The following is an 18,871-nucleotide window of genomic DNA, read 5'->3' as shown; positions in this document are numbered from 1 at the left end:
ATGCCAGGTCGGCATGGCCTGATTTTCTGATGCCTCACTAGAGGTACAACTGCAGGCAGTGACAACACGGAGAAGCATCCTGTTCCCTGTCAGCGGCAACAGAAAGCCTGCAAGGCTGACCAAGAAGGCACGGCTGGAGGGAGCTCGTGAGGTCAGCAGCAGAGGAGGAATTGGATCCAGTGCAGGAAACGCTTCAGTGACTGGCTTAGGTCTGACAAGGTGAGTCCGAAAATAGACCCAGATGGCTTCCCTCCTGGTCAGCAGACACCAGAATACAAAAGAGAGAAGCATCCTGAGGGCGAATAGAGTTCTCCTGACCATAGGCGAGATGGGTGCTCAGCAGCGTTGAAGATCCATAAGCATAGTTCATTATCTGAGCACTATTGGACAGTGGGCTACAGGGACGTCTGCAACATCCTATGCAAACGAAAAGCTGCAAGTGGTGAGGGAGAGAGGCATTGTCCTAATGGAATCTTTTTTCACCTCACAGGCCAATTCGGAGAGCAGTGCTAGAGAGAGAAAGAGGGCATGCTTGGACGGTGGGATCCACCATCTCACGTCACTGATGCATTTCGAGGAGCTGGCCCTTGATCTGGTCAGAGTGGCAAGCCACCATGACAAGCCACTGCGACGTTGGAAACAGAAAAGCGGGAGTCCAACATAGATCAGGTGAAAAGATCTCAACATTCCCAGGTTCAGGGAATGCGTGGCAATCCTCCCCGCGCAACGAGCTGTCAATGTATAAGCTGTCATCTCAATATTTCATGCAGCTGAAGCATTTGTTGATTGTGCTGATTTCTTATAACTGCCTTCTGTTATGTCTCCCACAGTGCCAGCAGCAGAGTGGGAGGAATTACAACACTGCCAAACTGTTCTGGAAGAGTCAGAGGAGGAAGACACCTCGGAGCCTGCACCATCACATCTTTCTTGCGCACCATCCACCAGAGCAGATACTCACACCTCGTTATTGGAGAAGGTGGCACAGGATGAAGCACACATCACTTCAGTGCTGGAGGATACGGAGGAGGCAGAGTCGGCTGTGGCCAGTCCCCCTCAAAGGAGGACAGATGCAAACCTGCTCAGCAGGGGGGAGATGCTCAGCCGAGAGATTCACAAAACAGGCGGCTCTACCTGGAGAACCAGCGTGAGATTTGTGCCCACATGTTACCTGAGGCACTGTGGAGTCATGGGATGAGAATGGACGAGTCCATTCATCTCGTGCTCCATAATGTCTCAGTGCTTTGAGTGCAGGAGCTCCTCCATTGACAGTCTGGTAAAACTCATGGAGAGCTAAAACCAGCATCACTCACAGTGGATGCAGGAACAGTGCACTGAAATGCACGGAATGCATGCCACAATCTGTAGCATTGACCGGCCAGTGGCGCAAATGGCGCAGCGAAGCATGGAGTGAATGCCAGCTGCGCTCCAGCTGGTGGTTACTTCTAGTGAACAAGAGCGCCATGAAAGGGCTGAGGTGGTGACAGATCGTGATGAGGGGGTTCCAACATCATCATCCACCTACATGACCTTGCCAAGGAAGCAAACATCTGTAGATTCCCACCCTGGGACAAAGGCTGCCCCTGCAGTGATGCCAGTGCAGTAGCCTTTGGTGGTGCCCCGCCCGGCCAACCGCCATGGGCATCTCAGTCCCAGACAGGGAGCAGTCTGCCTCCACCTGAACCTCAGCCACAGGGGAGTAACACGTAGGACTGGACGTGAGCACAGGACACCAAGTCAATAATGTCATTTTGTGGGTCACTTGGATGTTTCTGTTGTAAATAATATTAAACTAGAATTCAAGAAAGCATTGGGCATGTTGTTGCACTAAGGCAGACTTGTGGGTTTCCATTTTATCATTGCGAAAGGCAGGGGAATGGAAAATAAGGGTTGGCAAAGCAAAGGAGTGCATTGTGGAAGAGTGCGTCAGGTGCATGCAGCCTTGCAGCTTTTGTGCCATTGGAAGGTTGATGATTTTTGTTCTTAATGGATGCTTGCACTTGCTCAGATGAAGGAGAATCTCCTCTCCAAATGTCCTGCTGACTGAGTATCACTCAGGTGAAATGTGTCTGGATCAGAGCAGCCCGAGTGTACCTACCATCCTGATAAGCACTGTGCCACCTGAGCCTACCACAGCAATATCCCTGCAAAGCGTGGTGGCCATTCTCCAGTTCTCCTTCAGCCACCTCCTTGTCCTCAACTTCCTCCTCCTCTTCCTCCTCTGAGGAGCTGTTCCGATCCAGCATTTCTCCCTCTTCAAGGTCCACAAATCTCTGGAGGGTCATGTTATGAAGTGCGCACAGACCATCACAATGCACGAGACTATTGAGTGGGTGTACTGGAGAGCACCACCTGAATGGTCAAGGCACCTGAACTTCATCTTCATGAAGCCAGTGGCTTGCTCATTGATGACCCTTGTGCTCAGGGGGCATTGGTTGTAGAGTGTCTCCGCTTCCGTGGCTGGGTTATCAGCCATCTCCTCACGGGATAAGCCATCCACGGATTTCAAATTGCTCCGTGAAGTGCTGCAGCACCTGTAATTGCCGAAGGATGAAGACCATCCTGCCTCTCTTTCCTGTCCCCGGCGCCCCTGTTGCCCAGGGGTCTGCCTCTGCTCCTGCAGATGCTGCTCCTCATCGCGAGTTGATCCAATCGAGTAGCTTAATCCCATTTCCTGTTATGCCCTTCCTTCCTTCCAGTGGAATGTGCAGTCTTCCTGAACCCCCCCCCCCCCCCGCAATGAATTCGTGAGGCCCATAATCCTGAACCACCCCCCCCCCCCACAAAATCACCACCCCCACCACCCCCCCCACCCCCAAAAAAAATGCCCTGATCAAGAGTGAAGAGATATGACAGTTAATTCTCCTGACTTTGTACAACTGGTCGACTGTGGAGGAAAGCCTTTTCTGAGCCCTCCCTCTTTAATGGAGCCTCTTGCAGTTGTCCCTCCATTCTGACTTGCTCCCTACTTTGTTTGCACCTCCTCCTCCCTGCCACAGTTCAGACTGTGTGGATCCTGTGCCTTAGAAAGAAAATTTAAAACCAGCCCCTAACGAGCTAGCAGCAAGCTCATGAAGAGACTGAACTGGCCATTTATCAATCTCGAGTGTGTTGCCTCCTCCAGCTCTCGGTGGAGCCTTTTAAATTTTGAACGTGGCAGTTTCGTGTTGGGAAACCAACCAATCTGAGGGGCAGGTTTAAGTCACCACCCACCCCTCCCATTCCCACCCCATCATTTAAATAAAAATCCCGACCAAGTTTACAGGCAGCTGCTGAAAAACCCTATTTATCAACCACATGTCCACTCTGGGTAGCTATAAGAAAGCTGAGATTGTGCAGAAATGTCAAAACGTGTAGCCACCTCTATGAGCTACATTCACTGAAATGTCAGCTCAACACTAATACAAATACTGAAGCAGTCCATGTAGAAATGCAGCAAGACCTGGACAATATCCAGTCTTGGGCTGATAAGTGGCAAGTAACATTTGCCACATTTGATGGGGGAGCCCAGTACATCAGTAATACTGCTAACCCCAGAGAACATTGAGGAACTCAAAAGGGATTACAAAGGTTGGAGAACCATGAAACCCCTCTTTGAATCTCAGGTACAGTGGTGCGAGGCAATCAAGGAGAACATCAAGAGATTCTTTATCTTCAAAGGTGTTCAGAGGGTGAGAGAAAGAGAGAGAGGGAAATGTCCCGACTCCAGAAAAGAATGCAGAATCTGCTCCGGCTGCAGTCGATGGAGGTCGAGGTCAAGGAGGACCTTCAAGAGGTGAAGAGCCAGCAGGCCTCCCTCTTTGCCACGGAGGCCTCCAAGATTATCTTCCAGTCCAGAGTCCGTTCCGTTAAGCAGGATGAGACGTGCTCGTGTTTTTTCTTCCAAAAGGTACACTCTGTGATCAGCAGCCTGAAGGAAGAGGTTGGCTCGGTAAGGTCTTTGTAGTCTGACATACTAAGGATTAGCAAATCCTTTTATGCTGGGCTGTACGACGTGAAGCCCAGGGACAACACGGCCTCCCAATCCTTCCTGTCATCTATCACGGAGGTCTGAGATGACAGCATGCAGGAGAGTCTGGACAAACCGCTAACTCTGGGCGAGCTGACAAAGGCTGTCAGGGCCTTTGAGACAAGTAAAACTCTCGGAAGCGACGGCTTACCGGTTGAGTTGTATTCAGCTCTGTGGGACTGGAACAGCTGAGACCTGCAGGAAGTATACAAGAGTATGCTTCTGGCTGGCAGCATGTCAGAATTCATGAGGAAAGGCATCATCACCCTCATCTATAAGTAGAAGGGGGAAGCGCGAATAAATGCTGGCCTAGCCAGTGACGCCCATATCCCATGAATGAATTTTTAAAAAATTGACTGAGTCCACCATATGTTGAACTACCGTGGGAGTAATTAGCCAGATAAACGTATATTGCACAGAATGACTTGTCATGTTTCAGTATTACTACCCTTTAGCCCAGTGACCAGTACACCTGCCTTTTTTCACTCTAGCAGACCTTCACAATAACTGGTGTATCCACCTGGGGATGCCATTTCTCCTCAAGTATGGATGAGATTGATCAGGAAACACCCCCGCCCCACCTCAACATCAGGAGACAGCAATGAAATGGGGATTGCTTTCTCCTCACTCATCCCATGTCCATAACATTGAAACAGGAAGATGTTTATTATCTGAATGACAAATCATCTGCCTCCAATATCTCTTGCTCGTTCATTCGATTATTCTTCTTCTATTCTGACACACAGACCTGAAACACTAACTCCGATACTCTCTCTGCAGATGCAGCCAGACCTGCTGAGTGTTTCCAGCATTTTCTGTTTTTACTTCTTGTCTTTCACTTTTTGTTATTGATAATGCATTGATGATCGTCTCTCTGAATTTTTTTCTCTGGCTTCTCTCAGGCTCCGGCCACAATGGCAGATGTATTCTTCCTCTTCCTTGCGTCCTGACCGTGTTGAAATTACAGGTTGGTTTGGTGTTCACTCATAGGACCACAAAACCATAGAATACCTTACCTCCTTTAGTCTTCCTTTCCTCCTACAGATTTACGGGTTTAGAAAATCTGAGCTTGGTGTCACCTAAATCAGCACTTGCTGAGTTACTGCACCTCCTCCCTTACTCTTTTCTTCCTGTTCTGTGGGACATGGTCCTTCTCTGCGGCTTCTCAGTAATAATAAAGATGAATAAATACAAACTAGAGGCGATGAAAATTCTGCAGCAAAGAGTTTAGATTTAGTTAGTATATTTCCCTGAAGGGATGGTTTAGCACCTTCAGGAAACGAGGGGACGGAAGGGAAGAAAATTGTTCGAATAAATAAACTGACTTACAAAAAGTCTGCAGCTGAAAGATAATTGTTCCATGAGCCTTCAGTATTGACCATCCCCTCTGCAGGAAAACACTGAAACTTATTTGTGAAGCTTCAATATCATCCAGGAAATGGACTGGCACATCCCTTCTGCTGATCCTCAGATCTTGGGCTGTTGTGTATTTGTTTCCTCTGGATAAGCGTATTTTGCTGCTGCTCTGATTTCCCTTCATCCCCGGGTCTAATGGCAGCTGTTTCCAGCCATTCTTTGCAAATGGAGCCCAGGTGTAGGGAAGAGGAAGAACCTGCTGCTTCCAATCATGCTGTGAGGAAGCGCAAGTTTGATTGGGGTCAGCACAAAGTTGGTAACCAACGTGCAAATTTGTAGTTCCCCTCCCCCTCCTCCCTCATGTCATCCTGTCTCTCGGCTTCTTGCCTAAGAAAAGAAGACCCAACAATTTTTTTTATATTCCACATAGTGCACTTTCTAAAGGCAGCTGAACAAGAGCTTAGCTAACTAAGCATCAACTAACACAATAAACATTTTTTATTTCTTTGTTATACTTGTTCACTCATTTGTACTCTCTCTCCCCAATATGACCAATTCATGCACCTCAGCAAGCCTCGGAGTGGGTGCAGCACAGGTTCGACAGAATGATACCAGGGCTTAGGTGGTTATATTATGAGGGCAGGTTGCATAAACCTGGTTTGTACTCTTCTTGATCATGGACAATTGAGGGGTGATCTGATCGAAGTATCTACAATGTTAAATGGATTCGCTAGGCTAGATTCAGAGAAACTATTTCTTCTGATGGGTGAATCAAGAATGACGGGAATAGTCTTTTAAAATTGTAGCTAGGCCATGGGAATCACTCTTTCACACCAAGAGCGGTGTAAATTCCAATTGATCCCCTCCCCCCCACCAACTTACTCCATTTGAGTAAGAGAATTCCAGATTTCTACCACCGAGATAGATCTTAGATGAGGGTATCAAGGCATATGAAGCTAAGGCGAGTAACTGGTTTTGAGGTCCAGATCAACCCTAATCTAATTGAATGGCAGAGCAGTCTCAAGGAGCTAAATGAACTATTCCTGTTCCTAATGACTTTTTCACTGACTCAGTGTCCCAAGGGGTGACTGCTTGCTGGGGTTATGGTTCCAGAGGCAACTGGGTCAGGATGTTCCCTTAGCCAAGTGGCGATGCTTTATGTGTGAATTAACAGCAGAAGTCATCAGCTTATCCACCCATAGGGTGAGGCCATCAAAGCCGAGCTCATCTGTCCTCATCTGATTTGCCCATGTACTCTTCCAGCGCTGACTATACCGACTGGATAGGGGTCACTCACAGGACCATTGTTCGATTTACCCATTCTTAGTTTTTGGATTACACTCACACGGGACTTGAGTTTATTATCTGAGCTGGCATTCCAGTATAGTACCAATGGAGCTCTGCATTGTTGGAGGTGAAAGAGCTAACCAAGGCTTCAACTGTCTGCGGTGATGGTTCAGGTGAAAGTTAAAGATCCTATGGCACTAGTCAAAGAAGAGAAGGGAACTTACCTGATGTCCTGTCCAACATTCTTCAACCAACAAAAATTAACTGCGCATCTTCCTCATTGATATTTGTGGGACCTTTTTGTGTGTAAAAATGGCTACATGATAGTAATTACATTTCAAAAGTAAGTGACTGTATGTAAAAAGACACTTCTGAGAAACATAAGATACTGTAAAATACATTTTTTTTCACTCAAGACACTCTTCACTCCCAGCCTTGACCCAAAAGCTCTGATTCTCACTTGCTTCCCTAATTTCATGGTAATCTTTGATCATTGCAGTAGTGAAATTCTATCAAAAGTTGCCAGGGAAATAGCCAAAATGATCATCCAACCAGCCACGGACTCTGTGTGATCCCACTTCTCTCCACAGCACAGAAGTATTGAGTCTTCATTGCTGCCTGTTTGTGTTGCTCATACCTGACTACTACAGACATCTGAGACAATCGGGGCTTTGACTACAGCAGAAGGAAATGGCTGGTGTTGGAAATTCAAACTGAACATTACCATTCCTGGAAGTTTATCATAGCAGGCAGTCACTGGAGCACAGAAGTAGGTTATTTTGAGCAGGAAACTTGGGCAGAAACTGAAAGAAAACAGAGCAGCTAGAAGGGATCAATTCATTTTAACACCCAACCCAATACTTCTAATGTTCTGATTTATATATTTATATATATATAAAAAATGAAGCAGTTTGAGGCTGTGGAACAGAGTTCCAATTGCTACATAGAATCCAGGCATTCTGATGGAATTTAACACAAAATCTAATGGCTACGAGATAACTCTGTCTTTACTTAACATATTCTGCTGTACAGACATGTTATTGCATTAGCTTAGAGTTGAATATGTTATCAGGAGCGACTGTGTTATATATGTGATGGCAGATTGTGTAACCCTTTCCCCTCCACAACCACCTTTTACCCATCACAGTTCAATGCTGCTATTTTCTGAAGATATTTAAGCAGTTTCAGTTATCCCAATCCATAGTCTAAAACTGCTTCATTTTTTTTTGTAAATATATAAATTAGAACTTTATTAGTTTTGGGTTGGGAGTTAAACAGGTAGAACTTTTGATCTCAGAGCTTAAGCTCTCTCAAAATAACATTACCCCAGGGAACTCTCAGTGCCCCGGCCAGGGCGGATACTGGCAAATGGGCTTTTGGCAGAAGTCAGGAATTTCTCTCGTGCCAGCCAAGTTTCTGATGTTTGTACCTGTTTTTAACTGAGCGGAGACTCGGTGTTCCAATGCTCCAATATGTTGACACATAAATATTAGGCCATTGTTCAAAGATCACATAGACAGTTGCGAAGAGTAGAGACAGGCTTTAATCTGTATCTGACACTGTGCTCGGGACAGTGTAGAGGATGCCTGACTCTCTATCTAACCCATGGGCTGGGAACGCTTGATGAGAAAGTGTAGAAGGACCTTTTACTCTGCATCTAACGTCATACTGAATTTGAGTTGGGAATGCTTAAAACAAAATTGGGGGTGAATTTTCATTTTTACCTGCTCATGGAAAATGGGTGCAAGTGGGCTGATGCTTGTTTTATGCCCGTCTGATTTTCATGTATGTTAGCTATTGAAAATTGGGTGGTTTGTAAAACAACAGGCTGATCCACCACTGGGTTTCTGCATGGCAGGAGTGATAATTCACCCCTGGGAATAGACAAGTCTTAAAATAGACAAGTGTTCCATTCCCCAATGCTAGATTCCTTTGCATTGATAAATTGATATTCAAATAAACAAAAGTAATACACAATCATTAATATTCCTTGAAACTGAGATAAAAGCAAATCCATGATGCATCAAAAATTAAATTTCCTCAGTGTTCCGTTTCAAGCTGTTGGCATTTTCATTTTGGATTGCCAGGTTTTATTGAACCACAAACAGCCCCTCAGAACTGAAGGAGAAAGGAAGGTGGCACCAGCAACCTGCACTGAAAAAAGTTTCATATTAGGAGAATAGGAGAATAGGAGAGGCCACCATACTGGAAGGTGCTGGGGAGTTATTTGGACGAAGAAAGTGTTGTGGGAGTGGTACACAGACACATTATTGAGTTGGTGCTGGAAACATGCACATGCACAGTCACCACCGCACCCCCGACCCTTCCACTAAGCTTGTTAGTGCTACTCAGTCAGACAGAACAGGAAGGCCCCAGGCTCAATTCCAAGTCTACGGCAAGTTAGCCAATCTCAGCCACAGTGACAGAAGGGAAATAAAACAACTGGTCTTGGTGGCCCCAGGCTGGGAGCGAAAATGCCAGACCATTTTTCCATTCCCAATTACAAACCAGTGAATCCTGTTGGAAAGAAATAGGAGGAAGTGGAGGATGGGACTCATCAGTAATATTTGCTGGTCACAAAAAAATGACAACTTTGAAGAAACTGAATTCAGTGTCACTGAATGACTGCATGTCAGGAATAATTGTTATTCTCCACCCACCCCTGTTTTCTGTTTTTTGTTCCTGAAATCATTGACTCCTACTTGTGCAGGCATCAGCTGTCCTCCAGCACTTCATCCTTTGCATGAGGCTAGATAGAATATTAATTGGACAATCAATGTAGAGGGGGAATTACAGATAAGCCCAACTCTGACCTCACCTGAGGGGCCTATTAGAAAATGATCAGGTGCAGGGACTTTAAATTTTCTATTCCCTATTCTGAGGTACAATTCTAATTACTGCTGAGCTGACTCAGAGATTGGCACTCAAGGTTTGGAGTCTTGTTGTATGACTCAAAACCATGTGGTTTGCACTTCTCCATTGAATTATCAAATCATTGAATGTTTCCATTTGAATCTGGTCATTAGGGAGTCACTTCCAATATTGTAATATAAATGTTGACTTGCATCTAGCATTGTCAACTCTGGTTGGATGTATTCTGGAAGGTTTCATCACATGATCTCTCCCCTCACAGCATCCTGCCCCACATTCCCATCATTGGTTACCTGACATGTCCATCTTTACAGCATACTGCCTTCCCAGGCCAATGGGGAAGCAAATAGATTCTTTGTTACTCAACTAGATGACACGAGTGCCAAACAGCTTTTTTTCTTCCATTTCCAATATTTTTCTCTCAGGTTGCTCAAGATAGTGTTCAGGAGACTCATCTTTAATTCCGAGTGACTCCAGCTCAACCTAGCAGGGTGGTTACCCTAACTGGATAAGGTGCACCAGAGGTAAATGTATACTTTTACATATGACAGCTCATTGAAAAGGAATCAGTATTATGAAGAACACCTCTGGTATAATGAGACATATGGCTAAAGGGAATATTCGATCAAACAGGTGAAACATTTCCTTTGTTAATTCCAATGAAGGACCATAGATTTCAGGAATGCTTAATGAGCACTATCTTGGTTAGGGGTGAGGGAGAACAGATGGAACACCAGCACAATCTTCATTGCAACAATATCACAGGATAACACGGCATTTTATGTCTCGTATTTTGTAAAATAAAAAGCTTTCTCAATAAAAATACAGTACCCCTTTAAATTGACTGCTGTTTTGTAGGTCTGAGCCGCAGCCCAGAGATACTGGGCTGAATTTTACTAGCCCTCTGGCGTTGGGGGTCGTGGTGGGGGGGGCCTGGAAAATTCTTCCGGGAGAGGCCTGCCACAATCCCCGACGCCGGGAAGGCCTAGCCGCATTTTACCAGCGGCGCAGGACCTCGGCGGTCGTCCTCTGCGCACGCAAGGCCTGGAGGAGCCTGGCTGGCTGGACATCAGCACAGAACTCTCCTCAGCTGTTGCAGCTGCTGGAGCTTGGCTCACAGACGGAGGGGCTGGCGTCCACATTGGGATCACCTTGAGGGGGGACCCCAGATGTGTCGTGCAGGCTCACCTCCTCCACCTCACAGTTCCTTGGAACCCCTCCGCTCTCCCGGGGAGGACCAAGGGCAGGGACAGTCTCCATGGCCCTGGTCCCTCTCGCCTAGCCACAGCTGATTGGATGTCATGGCCGTGGCAAGTGAGTGCAGCTCAGTGCATATTAATTGATTCTGACTCACCAAGAGAGCCGCTGCCATGTCAATGGATGCCTGCGACATGACTGCTGTCATGGCCTGGATGACTCTCCCACCGTCCGCTCAAGGCTGCACATGGCCTGTGACATCTCCACCTGCTGTTGCCAGTACTTCTGCATCAGCTCCAGCATGCCCTGTGCTGCCGACAGCAGAGGGTTATCAGTAGCCTGGGGTCCAGCATGGGCCTGGAAACTCACAGCCCTCCGACTATCGGTGGCATCGGCTGTCTTAGCCTCAGTCAGCTGCTTGGGCGCGTGTGCAATGCTCTCACCAGTTTGTGACCCACACTCTAACGCCGAACGGATACCCACCGAGGAGCGTGTCAACTTGGCTGCTGATATCTCCAGGGCCTCCTCCTCAGCATCTGTCAGCCGTCGTAGGTCAGCTGCACCTCCACGGGTACGGACAGCCTCCCTGACCTTGTGGGACTTCTTCGCCTGGAGAACAAGGAGGCAGCTATTATGAATGGCATTTCATCAGCATGACACATGTAACAGGAGGTTTGTTGGGCACAAAGGAGGGGATGCTTGGTGCGCCCTACTTCGTGGGCCACTCATGTAGGTGCCAATCTCTGAGCAGCAGACAAGGGTAAATTCTAGCATACATTTCTCCATTCAAGTTATGCCTTTCCTCCCTGCCCAACCACCCTTTCATCAGCATGGCAGTGGCACACATGTGCTGCTGTGTGGGCACACCCAGTTTCAGTGGAGCCCTGATGTAAAGTCGAACTTTCGCAGTTCGCAGCAGGTCATTTATCGGCGGGTTGCCCCACAGCTACTGACCTCCTGTGCCATCTCCAGCCAGGCTGCCTTGGTCTGGCAGGAGGGCGTCTTCTTGTCATCATAGGGGAAGAGGACCTCCTGCCTCGCCCGCACAGCCTGGAGGAAAGTGAGCAGGGAGGCATCACTGATCTGTGGTGCCACCTTGGTATGCCCTTCTGTCACCATGCAGCTAAGTTTTTCTTTGCACTAATGGATCGGTCCCTACTGTCATATGCTGCTTGCTTCTGACTCCTCTGTAGGTGTAGGAATAGCTGATGTGATGGCTGCCCTTTATATAGGGTCCCAGCCCATGACCATCAGCTATGCCGATGCCCATCACAGCGCCAGATGCCCCGCATTACATGGGGGGCTATGCATTGCCGCTATGGTAATCAGCTCCTTCACATAATATAGCGGGGGTTCCACAGCAGTCGATGCATGTGGGCACCGCCGCATTTTGCAGCGCACTCATAAAAAGCAGGACAAGACTATTGCTTTTATTTCCATGCAGTCAACCCAGTGCTTTATGCAATGGGCACTCAGCAGCTTTGCCATAAAGAAACAAATCAGCGCAATTGTTTATTCAAATTTGAGTGAGCTAGTCCCAGGTGTAACTGGTTCTAGTGATAGAGTAGAAAGAGGGATCATTTATTTGCTTTAATTTTCACACTTACATGACTTTCCTTCTGACTTTTTTTTGGCCTTCCTGAAGGGGCAGTTTCATGAACACTGGCTCATGGCCTCTAATATCTCACCCAAGCAGCCAGTCAATGTGTACGAAGCCAGTCAGTTATTTTTTTGTAACCTGGCCAATTATAGGGATGTCACAGCCAAGCCTGATCCTGTTCTCATCCAGCACAACTACCTGCACAGACCAGTAGGAACAATGAGGAGTAGGATGCAAAGCTAACTTTTGCCTTAGGTCCAAGACACACATATGAATTGTTAAAGCCTCACTTGTCTTGGCGAAATCAACTGTCATTTGGACCAAGGATGAAGCCTAGTAAAATCTGCTCTGTATTGGCTAGTGTCATAAATGGAGCCTGTACTCCTAAAATATAACCAATCACATCACTCCCCGCCAGGAACCAAACGATAGGGTTGCTATTTAGAAATAAATTCCTGATGAAAGATATTCCTCTGGCACACTCCTATCCAACATGACTGTGATGACAATATGTGGACAAAATTAAACATCCTATTCTAGGATGCTAGCATTACAGTAACTGTCCATTAAAACAGTACAAGGGAACCACTCAATGACAGGGTGCCTGAAGATGATACCAATTCATTGCTTCCTCCTCCCCACCCAATGTTCAGAGGTCTGCCATTAATTCTCTTTAATGCCTTCCAGAAAAACATTTCAAAAGGTGAACTGCCTTAGCAGTTCTAATTCCTTCCCTAAAAATGTAGAATCTCGGTTGCCTAATTTTCTTTCCCTCCTCTCCTGATTCATAGTATCTACAGCACAGAAATAGGCTATTTGGCACAATAGGTAAATAGAAGACTCCTCTCCCCCTTCACCGAACCCCATCATTTCCGTCTTTGTGTGTTTATCTGGCTTCCCCTTAATGCATCCATGTCATTCACCTAAACCACTCCTTGTGACAGCGAGTTCCATTCCAACCATTCTCTGGGTCAAGATGTTTCTCTGGAATTACCTATGTATGTAGCGATTATCTTAACATTTATGGCCCCTAGTACTGGTCTCTGCTGCTAGTGAAAACATCTACCTCATCAAACCTTTTCATAATCTTAAAAGCATACAACTCCACACTGGTAAAAACCACGCTCGAGTATTCTTCATACATGATTCCAGACAGTGACTGTCCTCATGCAGCAAGGTTACTGGATAATAATCAGAAGCTGGAACCCCAGCTGAAACTTTTCCTCTCTAGAATACTGAAAGCAACTGAGGGCAGCAAGAGATCAGCTAACACAGGGCAAATCAGGTAATGAACCTAGGATCTTAGGTATTATTCTTTTTAAAAAGATTGAGATATATATTTAACGTTCCAGTTGGAGACATAACCCAACCACTAAGCACGTGCTGTATGAAATGCAAAATCCAAATTTCCAGAGTCCAATTGCCATTAAAACTGAACAAAGTGTGCCCCCTGGAGGACAAACCCAATTAAGGCAAAGTGCGTCTATAGATTTTACCACAGTCAAGTTTTACATTTCCCAATAGCTCTCTATTCCTGTAGATTTTCCCATAATCAGATTGACGATTTATTTATTTTCTTTGTAGCTTGGCCCCTTCACTGCCGTCTTATATTACTGGCATTCCTGCTACTGTGATAAACCAATAGGACCAGTGACAAAAGTAACCGATATCCTCCCCCACACCTACGCCTCACAATAATAAAGTACTTACTGACACTATGAAGAATAGCTTCTCAGGTGAAGTTTTGCCAAGTCACTAACAATTATGGAATAGTAAACTGGATGAATTAGATCCTTCAAGGGAGGCATGAAGAAAATTAAAATAAAATGTAACAAAAAAATTAGACTGAATTACCTTTTTCCATCTGTTATATATTACTCAATAGCTGCAATAAGTGAAAGCAACCTAAATCCTTATGATTAAAGATACACAGCACTGAAACAGGCCCTTTGGCCCACCGAGTCTGTACCAACCAACAACCACCCATTTATACTAATCCTACATTAATCCCATATTCCCTACCACACATCCCCACCATTCTCCTACCACCTATTTATCAACCTGCAAGTCTTTGGCTGTGGGAAGAAACTGAAGCACCCGGCAGAAACCCACACGGTCACGGGGAGAACTTGCAAACTCTGCACAGGCAGTACCCAGAACCAAACCCGGGTTGCTGGGGCTGTGAGGCTGCAATGCTAACCACTGCGCCACTCAGATTGTCAAAATAATAAAATGAATTAGAGTTATATACAGGAATTTAAGAGATTAACTTCTGATACATAAAGAGGAAGTTAAAACAATAACTTCAATTAGGTTTGGGGGACATCTGCTGGCACAAATCAAGAACAATATGCAGAGCTGCACCACAATGCTGATCTCATGGTACAACAATCCTTAGTATGAACTAAAGGCCTGCTCGGGTACGAAATTGAAACCTGACCAGGGCCCGACCCGATCACATTCAACCCGAACCTGACCAGAGTCCTTTGATTTTTTTTCCCGCGCCCGACCCAACCCCACTACCGTAATAAAGTTAACCATATCAAACAGGTTATTGTGCTCAAACTTGTCCAAATGCTGTGACCCTCATTTCCTACAGCACGTTTCCTGCCTTGATGTCCCGGCTGAATGTTTGAATTTTGAAGATTACTTCCCTCCCTGAGCAAGGCAGCAGTGTCCACATCCAGCCTGACCCCACCCAAAAGAGAGACCTGACCCGACTCTGACACGTCATCAGGTCTGGTCGGGTAGCTATGCTTTAGTATGAACTACATAGAAAACATGTACAGCTACCTAGTCATAGACCTGGCTGACCAGTAATGAACAACAGTGGCGCAATGGCTAGCTCCGCAGCTTCACAGCTCCTGTGACCCGGGTTCAATTCTGGGTACTCCCTGTGCAGAGTTTTCAAATTCTCCCTGTGACCGCGTGGGTTTTCGCCAGGTGCTCCGGTTTCCTCCCACAGCCAAAGACTTGCAGGTTTAGAAGTAAATTGGCCATTATGAATTGCCCCTAGTATAGGTAGGTGGTAGAGGAATTGAGGAAAGGTGGGGATGGGGTAGGAATGTAGGATTAGTATAAATGGGTGGTTGATGGTCGGCCCAGACTCAGTGGGCTAAAGGGATTCAGTGCTGTATCTCTAAATAAATAAAATAAACAAACAGAAAATAGTGCAAATACATGAACAGTACAGGGTGAGAAAAAAAGACCCATTAATGTTTCAGGTTCAGAACCAAAGTCAGATGTAGGAACCCAAAATGTTGACGTATTTCATACTTCAGGCTTGAGTTGATTAGAAGTCTCAGTAGTTTGTCTTTTCCTCCCTTCCCATCTGTAGTAGATTATCCGTATTTAGCAAAACAATTCGTAGTTAATAAATGCACATGTTCCAAAAGACATTCAGTATTTAAGAGTTAATATGAACCATTTCATTTGTGATGGTAGAACCCTTCGTTTTTTTTTAAATCACAGTTCACTGCTGTTGCAACTAGTTTACTTGGAACATTCTCCCTTTACATGATCTTATTTTGACCTTATATGTGATCTTACCTTATCTTGCTCTCAAATAATGAGTACACCTCAGATTTAAGTAACCAAACTACAAGCAGCTATCTTGTCCAGTGTACAAAGTTTTGGGCATGTATCTTCAAAAAGGACATTGGTACACCACACAGTATTCAGCAAACCAACAAGTTTTGATGCTTGAACATTTGCATGAATCCATGAAAGCCAGAGGCCTGGGAACTGTAGCTTCAAAATGCATTGTCTCACCCTACGCAGTGGCACCCACTGCAAATCAATTTTTAAAATTCCTTGAAGGAGTTATCCTCAGGTTTACGTTTTAGCAATGGTTACTGCAATCTCTAATCCCAAGAGAAAATTCCCTAACATTAGGGAAACAAAAACAGTCAGTTTTGTAACTAAATGCTTTTTTGGTGCATTGGTCCATCCTTGATTTCAGGCTTGAGCAAGTTTCATGTAAAACAGACCTGAGTAACAAAGTAATGCTTTAAATGCTAGGTGTCCAAAACTGCACACAAGTCATGGAAATTTGAGTTCAGTAGGGTGGTGGTGGGGGGGGGGGGGAAGAAGGGGGGCGCATTTGGCCCAATGCCAACTATTCAACTTGAGCCAAACGCTCTAATTGCCCCATTCCATGTGGAAGTATCACAAATGTTCCGTACAGTCAGTGTACGAAACACCCTTTCCTTCTAAACTTCCTCTTTGGAGAATGCATCATTAGGTGTCAGAATGGCTATATTCTTGGCTTCAAATCATAAGCATGTTGCTTCCTCAATTGACACCATAAAAATAAGAATTAACTGGTCATTCACCTCATGACAACATAGTGTTGTATGCAGAATAGCTGGAATATTTGCCTTAATATGTCACTGTACTTCAGTCATTCATTCTATGACCATTTTGAGACATTTAAAGGGACAATTCACTAAAACCAAGAAAGTTAAACAGACCTGACAGAAGTGTTCTAAATTAATGAGGGGTTTTGATAGGGTAAATCAGGAAAAATGACTCTAGTGGTCAGCAAGTTGGTAACCAAAAGGACACCAACAACAAAGGGAGAAGGGGAGAGCTTATTTTTATTAGATAAGAGGATTGTTAGAACATGGAATGCCTTACCAATATCCATGGTAAATACAGAATCCATAATAACTTTTAAAAGGGAAGTAAATAAGTCTAGAGAAAGAAAGGGCAGGGGAATGGAACTAAGTGAATAGCTTTTTCAGAGAAGGCACAGGCATAATGGGCCAGATTACCCTCTTCTATGCTGTAGTTGTGATTCTAACAAAGGAACTATACAATCGAAGCCTTTTTCTAAGCCTTCATGGAGACTTTTTCTTTTCCTCCAAATCTGAAATGAAAGCAGGAAATTCTGGATACACATAGATGGGTCAGCATGTGAAAAGTCAGGTTCATTTGCCTTTAATGTACCTTCAGCAACATGGCATCTGTAAGTTTTTATTATATGACGAAACATGTAAAACCTACATGCTTTTGTAATAACTTTTCTGCACACAGTAATAAATTCATTTATTTTACCAAATAAACTGTACAAAATATTTATAATGATTTTCATTTAACACCACTTTACACAATTTTTACATCCCCACCCCAAACTTATAACACCTTATACATGATTTGCTATTTATTAGAAATCTGAAACATGACTTACTGATCTGTATTCAACATCATGTATCATGGAGTTACCTTTCAGGTAGTCTAAAACAAATCTAAAAGCCATCAAAATGTTTGTAGTGCTCTTCTGTAAAATGTATTTAAAACTAAAAATGACAATTGTCAAGAGGAGCACTACTGGAAAAGATAAAATTGAGTTTTAATTGCACAAAATATAACTTGGGTGTTTCTTAAGCAAAATTAGCTTCAGAAGCAGACTAGGAATTCCAGTTTTAAAAATCAAGAAGCAAATTAACTTTTCAGACAGATAGTCTGTCCTGTGTGAGGAACAGAAACAAGTAGATTGAGAGAAAGAACCCACTTTCCCCTCAAAACAAGCCTGGAGACTAGGTTAGTAGTTCTAAAAGTCACGGCAATTGCAAAGTCAAAGATGGTTGCTTTGAAATCTTTCATGTAGATTTTCAAATTGGACTTCTGAAATAAGTGTTAGCAGTTAAGCATAGGGCAAGAAAAGCCCTTAAGTGTTAAAATGGCATCACTGTTACATCATTGCAAATCCTTCAACTTCAACGTTTAAAATACTGTAATTTTGATCACAGGTTGGATAAAATGGCCCTTCAGTCTGTTTAATTTCATCCTTTCAGAATGCCAAGCAACTGTACTGTTCCCTCAATCCAAACATTTAAAAGAATTACCTGAACTGCCCATTTACATTGTATAAAATCATCTCTACAGCAAGAATTAATCCCTCTTTCCAAGTACTTTACACTCTTGTGAAAGATATAGAAATTGGTCCACAGCATTTAAGTGTAGGCATTCAACCTTGCCTTCAATTAAAAGGTGGTCTCAGCCAAAGTTTGCACTGACACTGTAGGGAGGGGAAACAGGTTTCAGCCATAAAGCACATCCATTACATATGATTGAAAATGGATCAAAACATCATCTAAAAGCAATGTGAAATTTGAATGGTTCAATCAGCCATAACATGTGAATGCAGGATTCCGGAGCCTAATTTAAAATGTAGTGTTGCACCCTCTCTCTGCATTCATTCCATTCCATGTGCTGTTTTACATCCATGATAACCATCATAAAGCAGTTCCATTATTCAAAATATTTGCAGCCTTCTCACCCTGCATCCCGAGAGAAAAGGAACTGAAATGAAGCCAGAAAAGGATGAAGCAAGATTGAGGTGTTCTAGTTAATTGACTAGTTTTTTTCTGGAGTAGGTTTTTGTGATGCAGCGACGAACGGGCACTTTGGTGAAAGGAGAATAATCCTGGTCAAGGTCACCAACTATCGCCATTCTCTTGCTAGCGGAGTTGTCTGTCTGCAAATCCTCATGCACGATATCTGTGAAAGATTCAGCACAATCAACAACTTAGTTGCTTAGTAGCTAAGTG

The 18,871-nt window shown here is 44.6% G+C and overlaps 1 protein-coding gene across 2 annotated transcripts in view; it reads right to left on the bottom strand.

The window, feature by feature from the left end:
- Positions 1–17,299: 17,299 nt before the first annotated feature.
- Positions 17,300–18,871, bottom strand: part of ticrr (TopBP1-interacting, checkpoint, and replication regulator) — a 43,985-nt gene continuing 42,413 nt past the window's right edge. For both annotated transcript variants that reach the window (XM_068018071.1, XM_068018072.1), the window contains exon 22: positions 17,300–18,821. In XM_068018071.1, coding sequence (XP_067874172.1) covers positions 18,670–18,821 — 152 coding nt within the window. In that variant the 3' untranslated portion in view covers positions 17,300–18,669. The remainder of the gene's footprint in view (positions 18,822–18,871) is intronic.

The sequence above is a fragment of the Heterodontus francisci genome, chromosome 38, assembly GCF_036365525.1.
Source record: "Heterodontus francisci isolate sHetFra1 chromosome 38, sHetFra1.hap1, whole genome shotgun sequence".
NCBI classification, from domain to species: Eukaryota; Metazoa; Chordata; class Chondrichthyes; order Heterodontiformes; family Heterodontidae; genus Heterodontus; species Heterodontus francisci.
The sequence above is the reverse complement of the archived record's forward strand: the minus strand, read 5'-3'. Positions and strand labels throughout refer to the sequence as shown.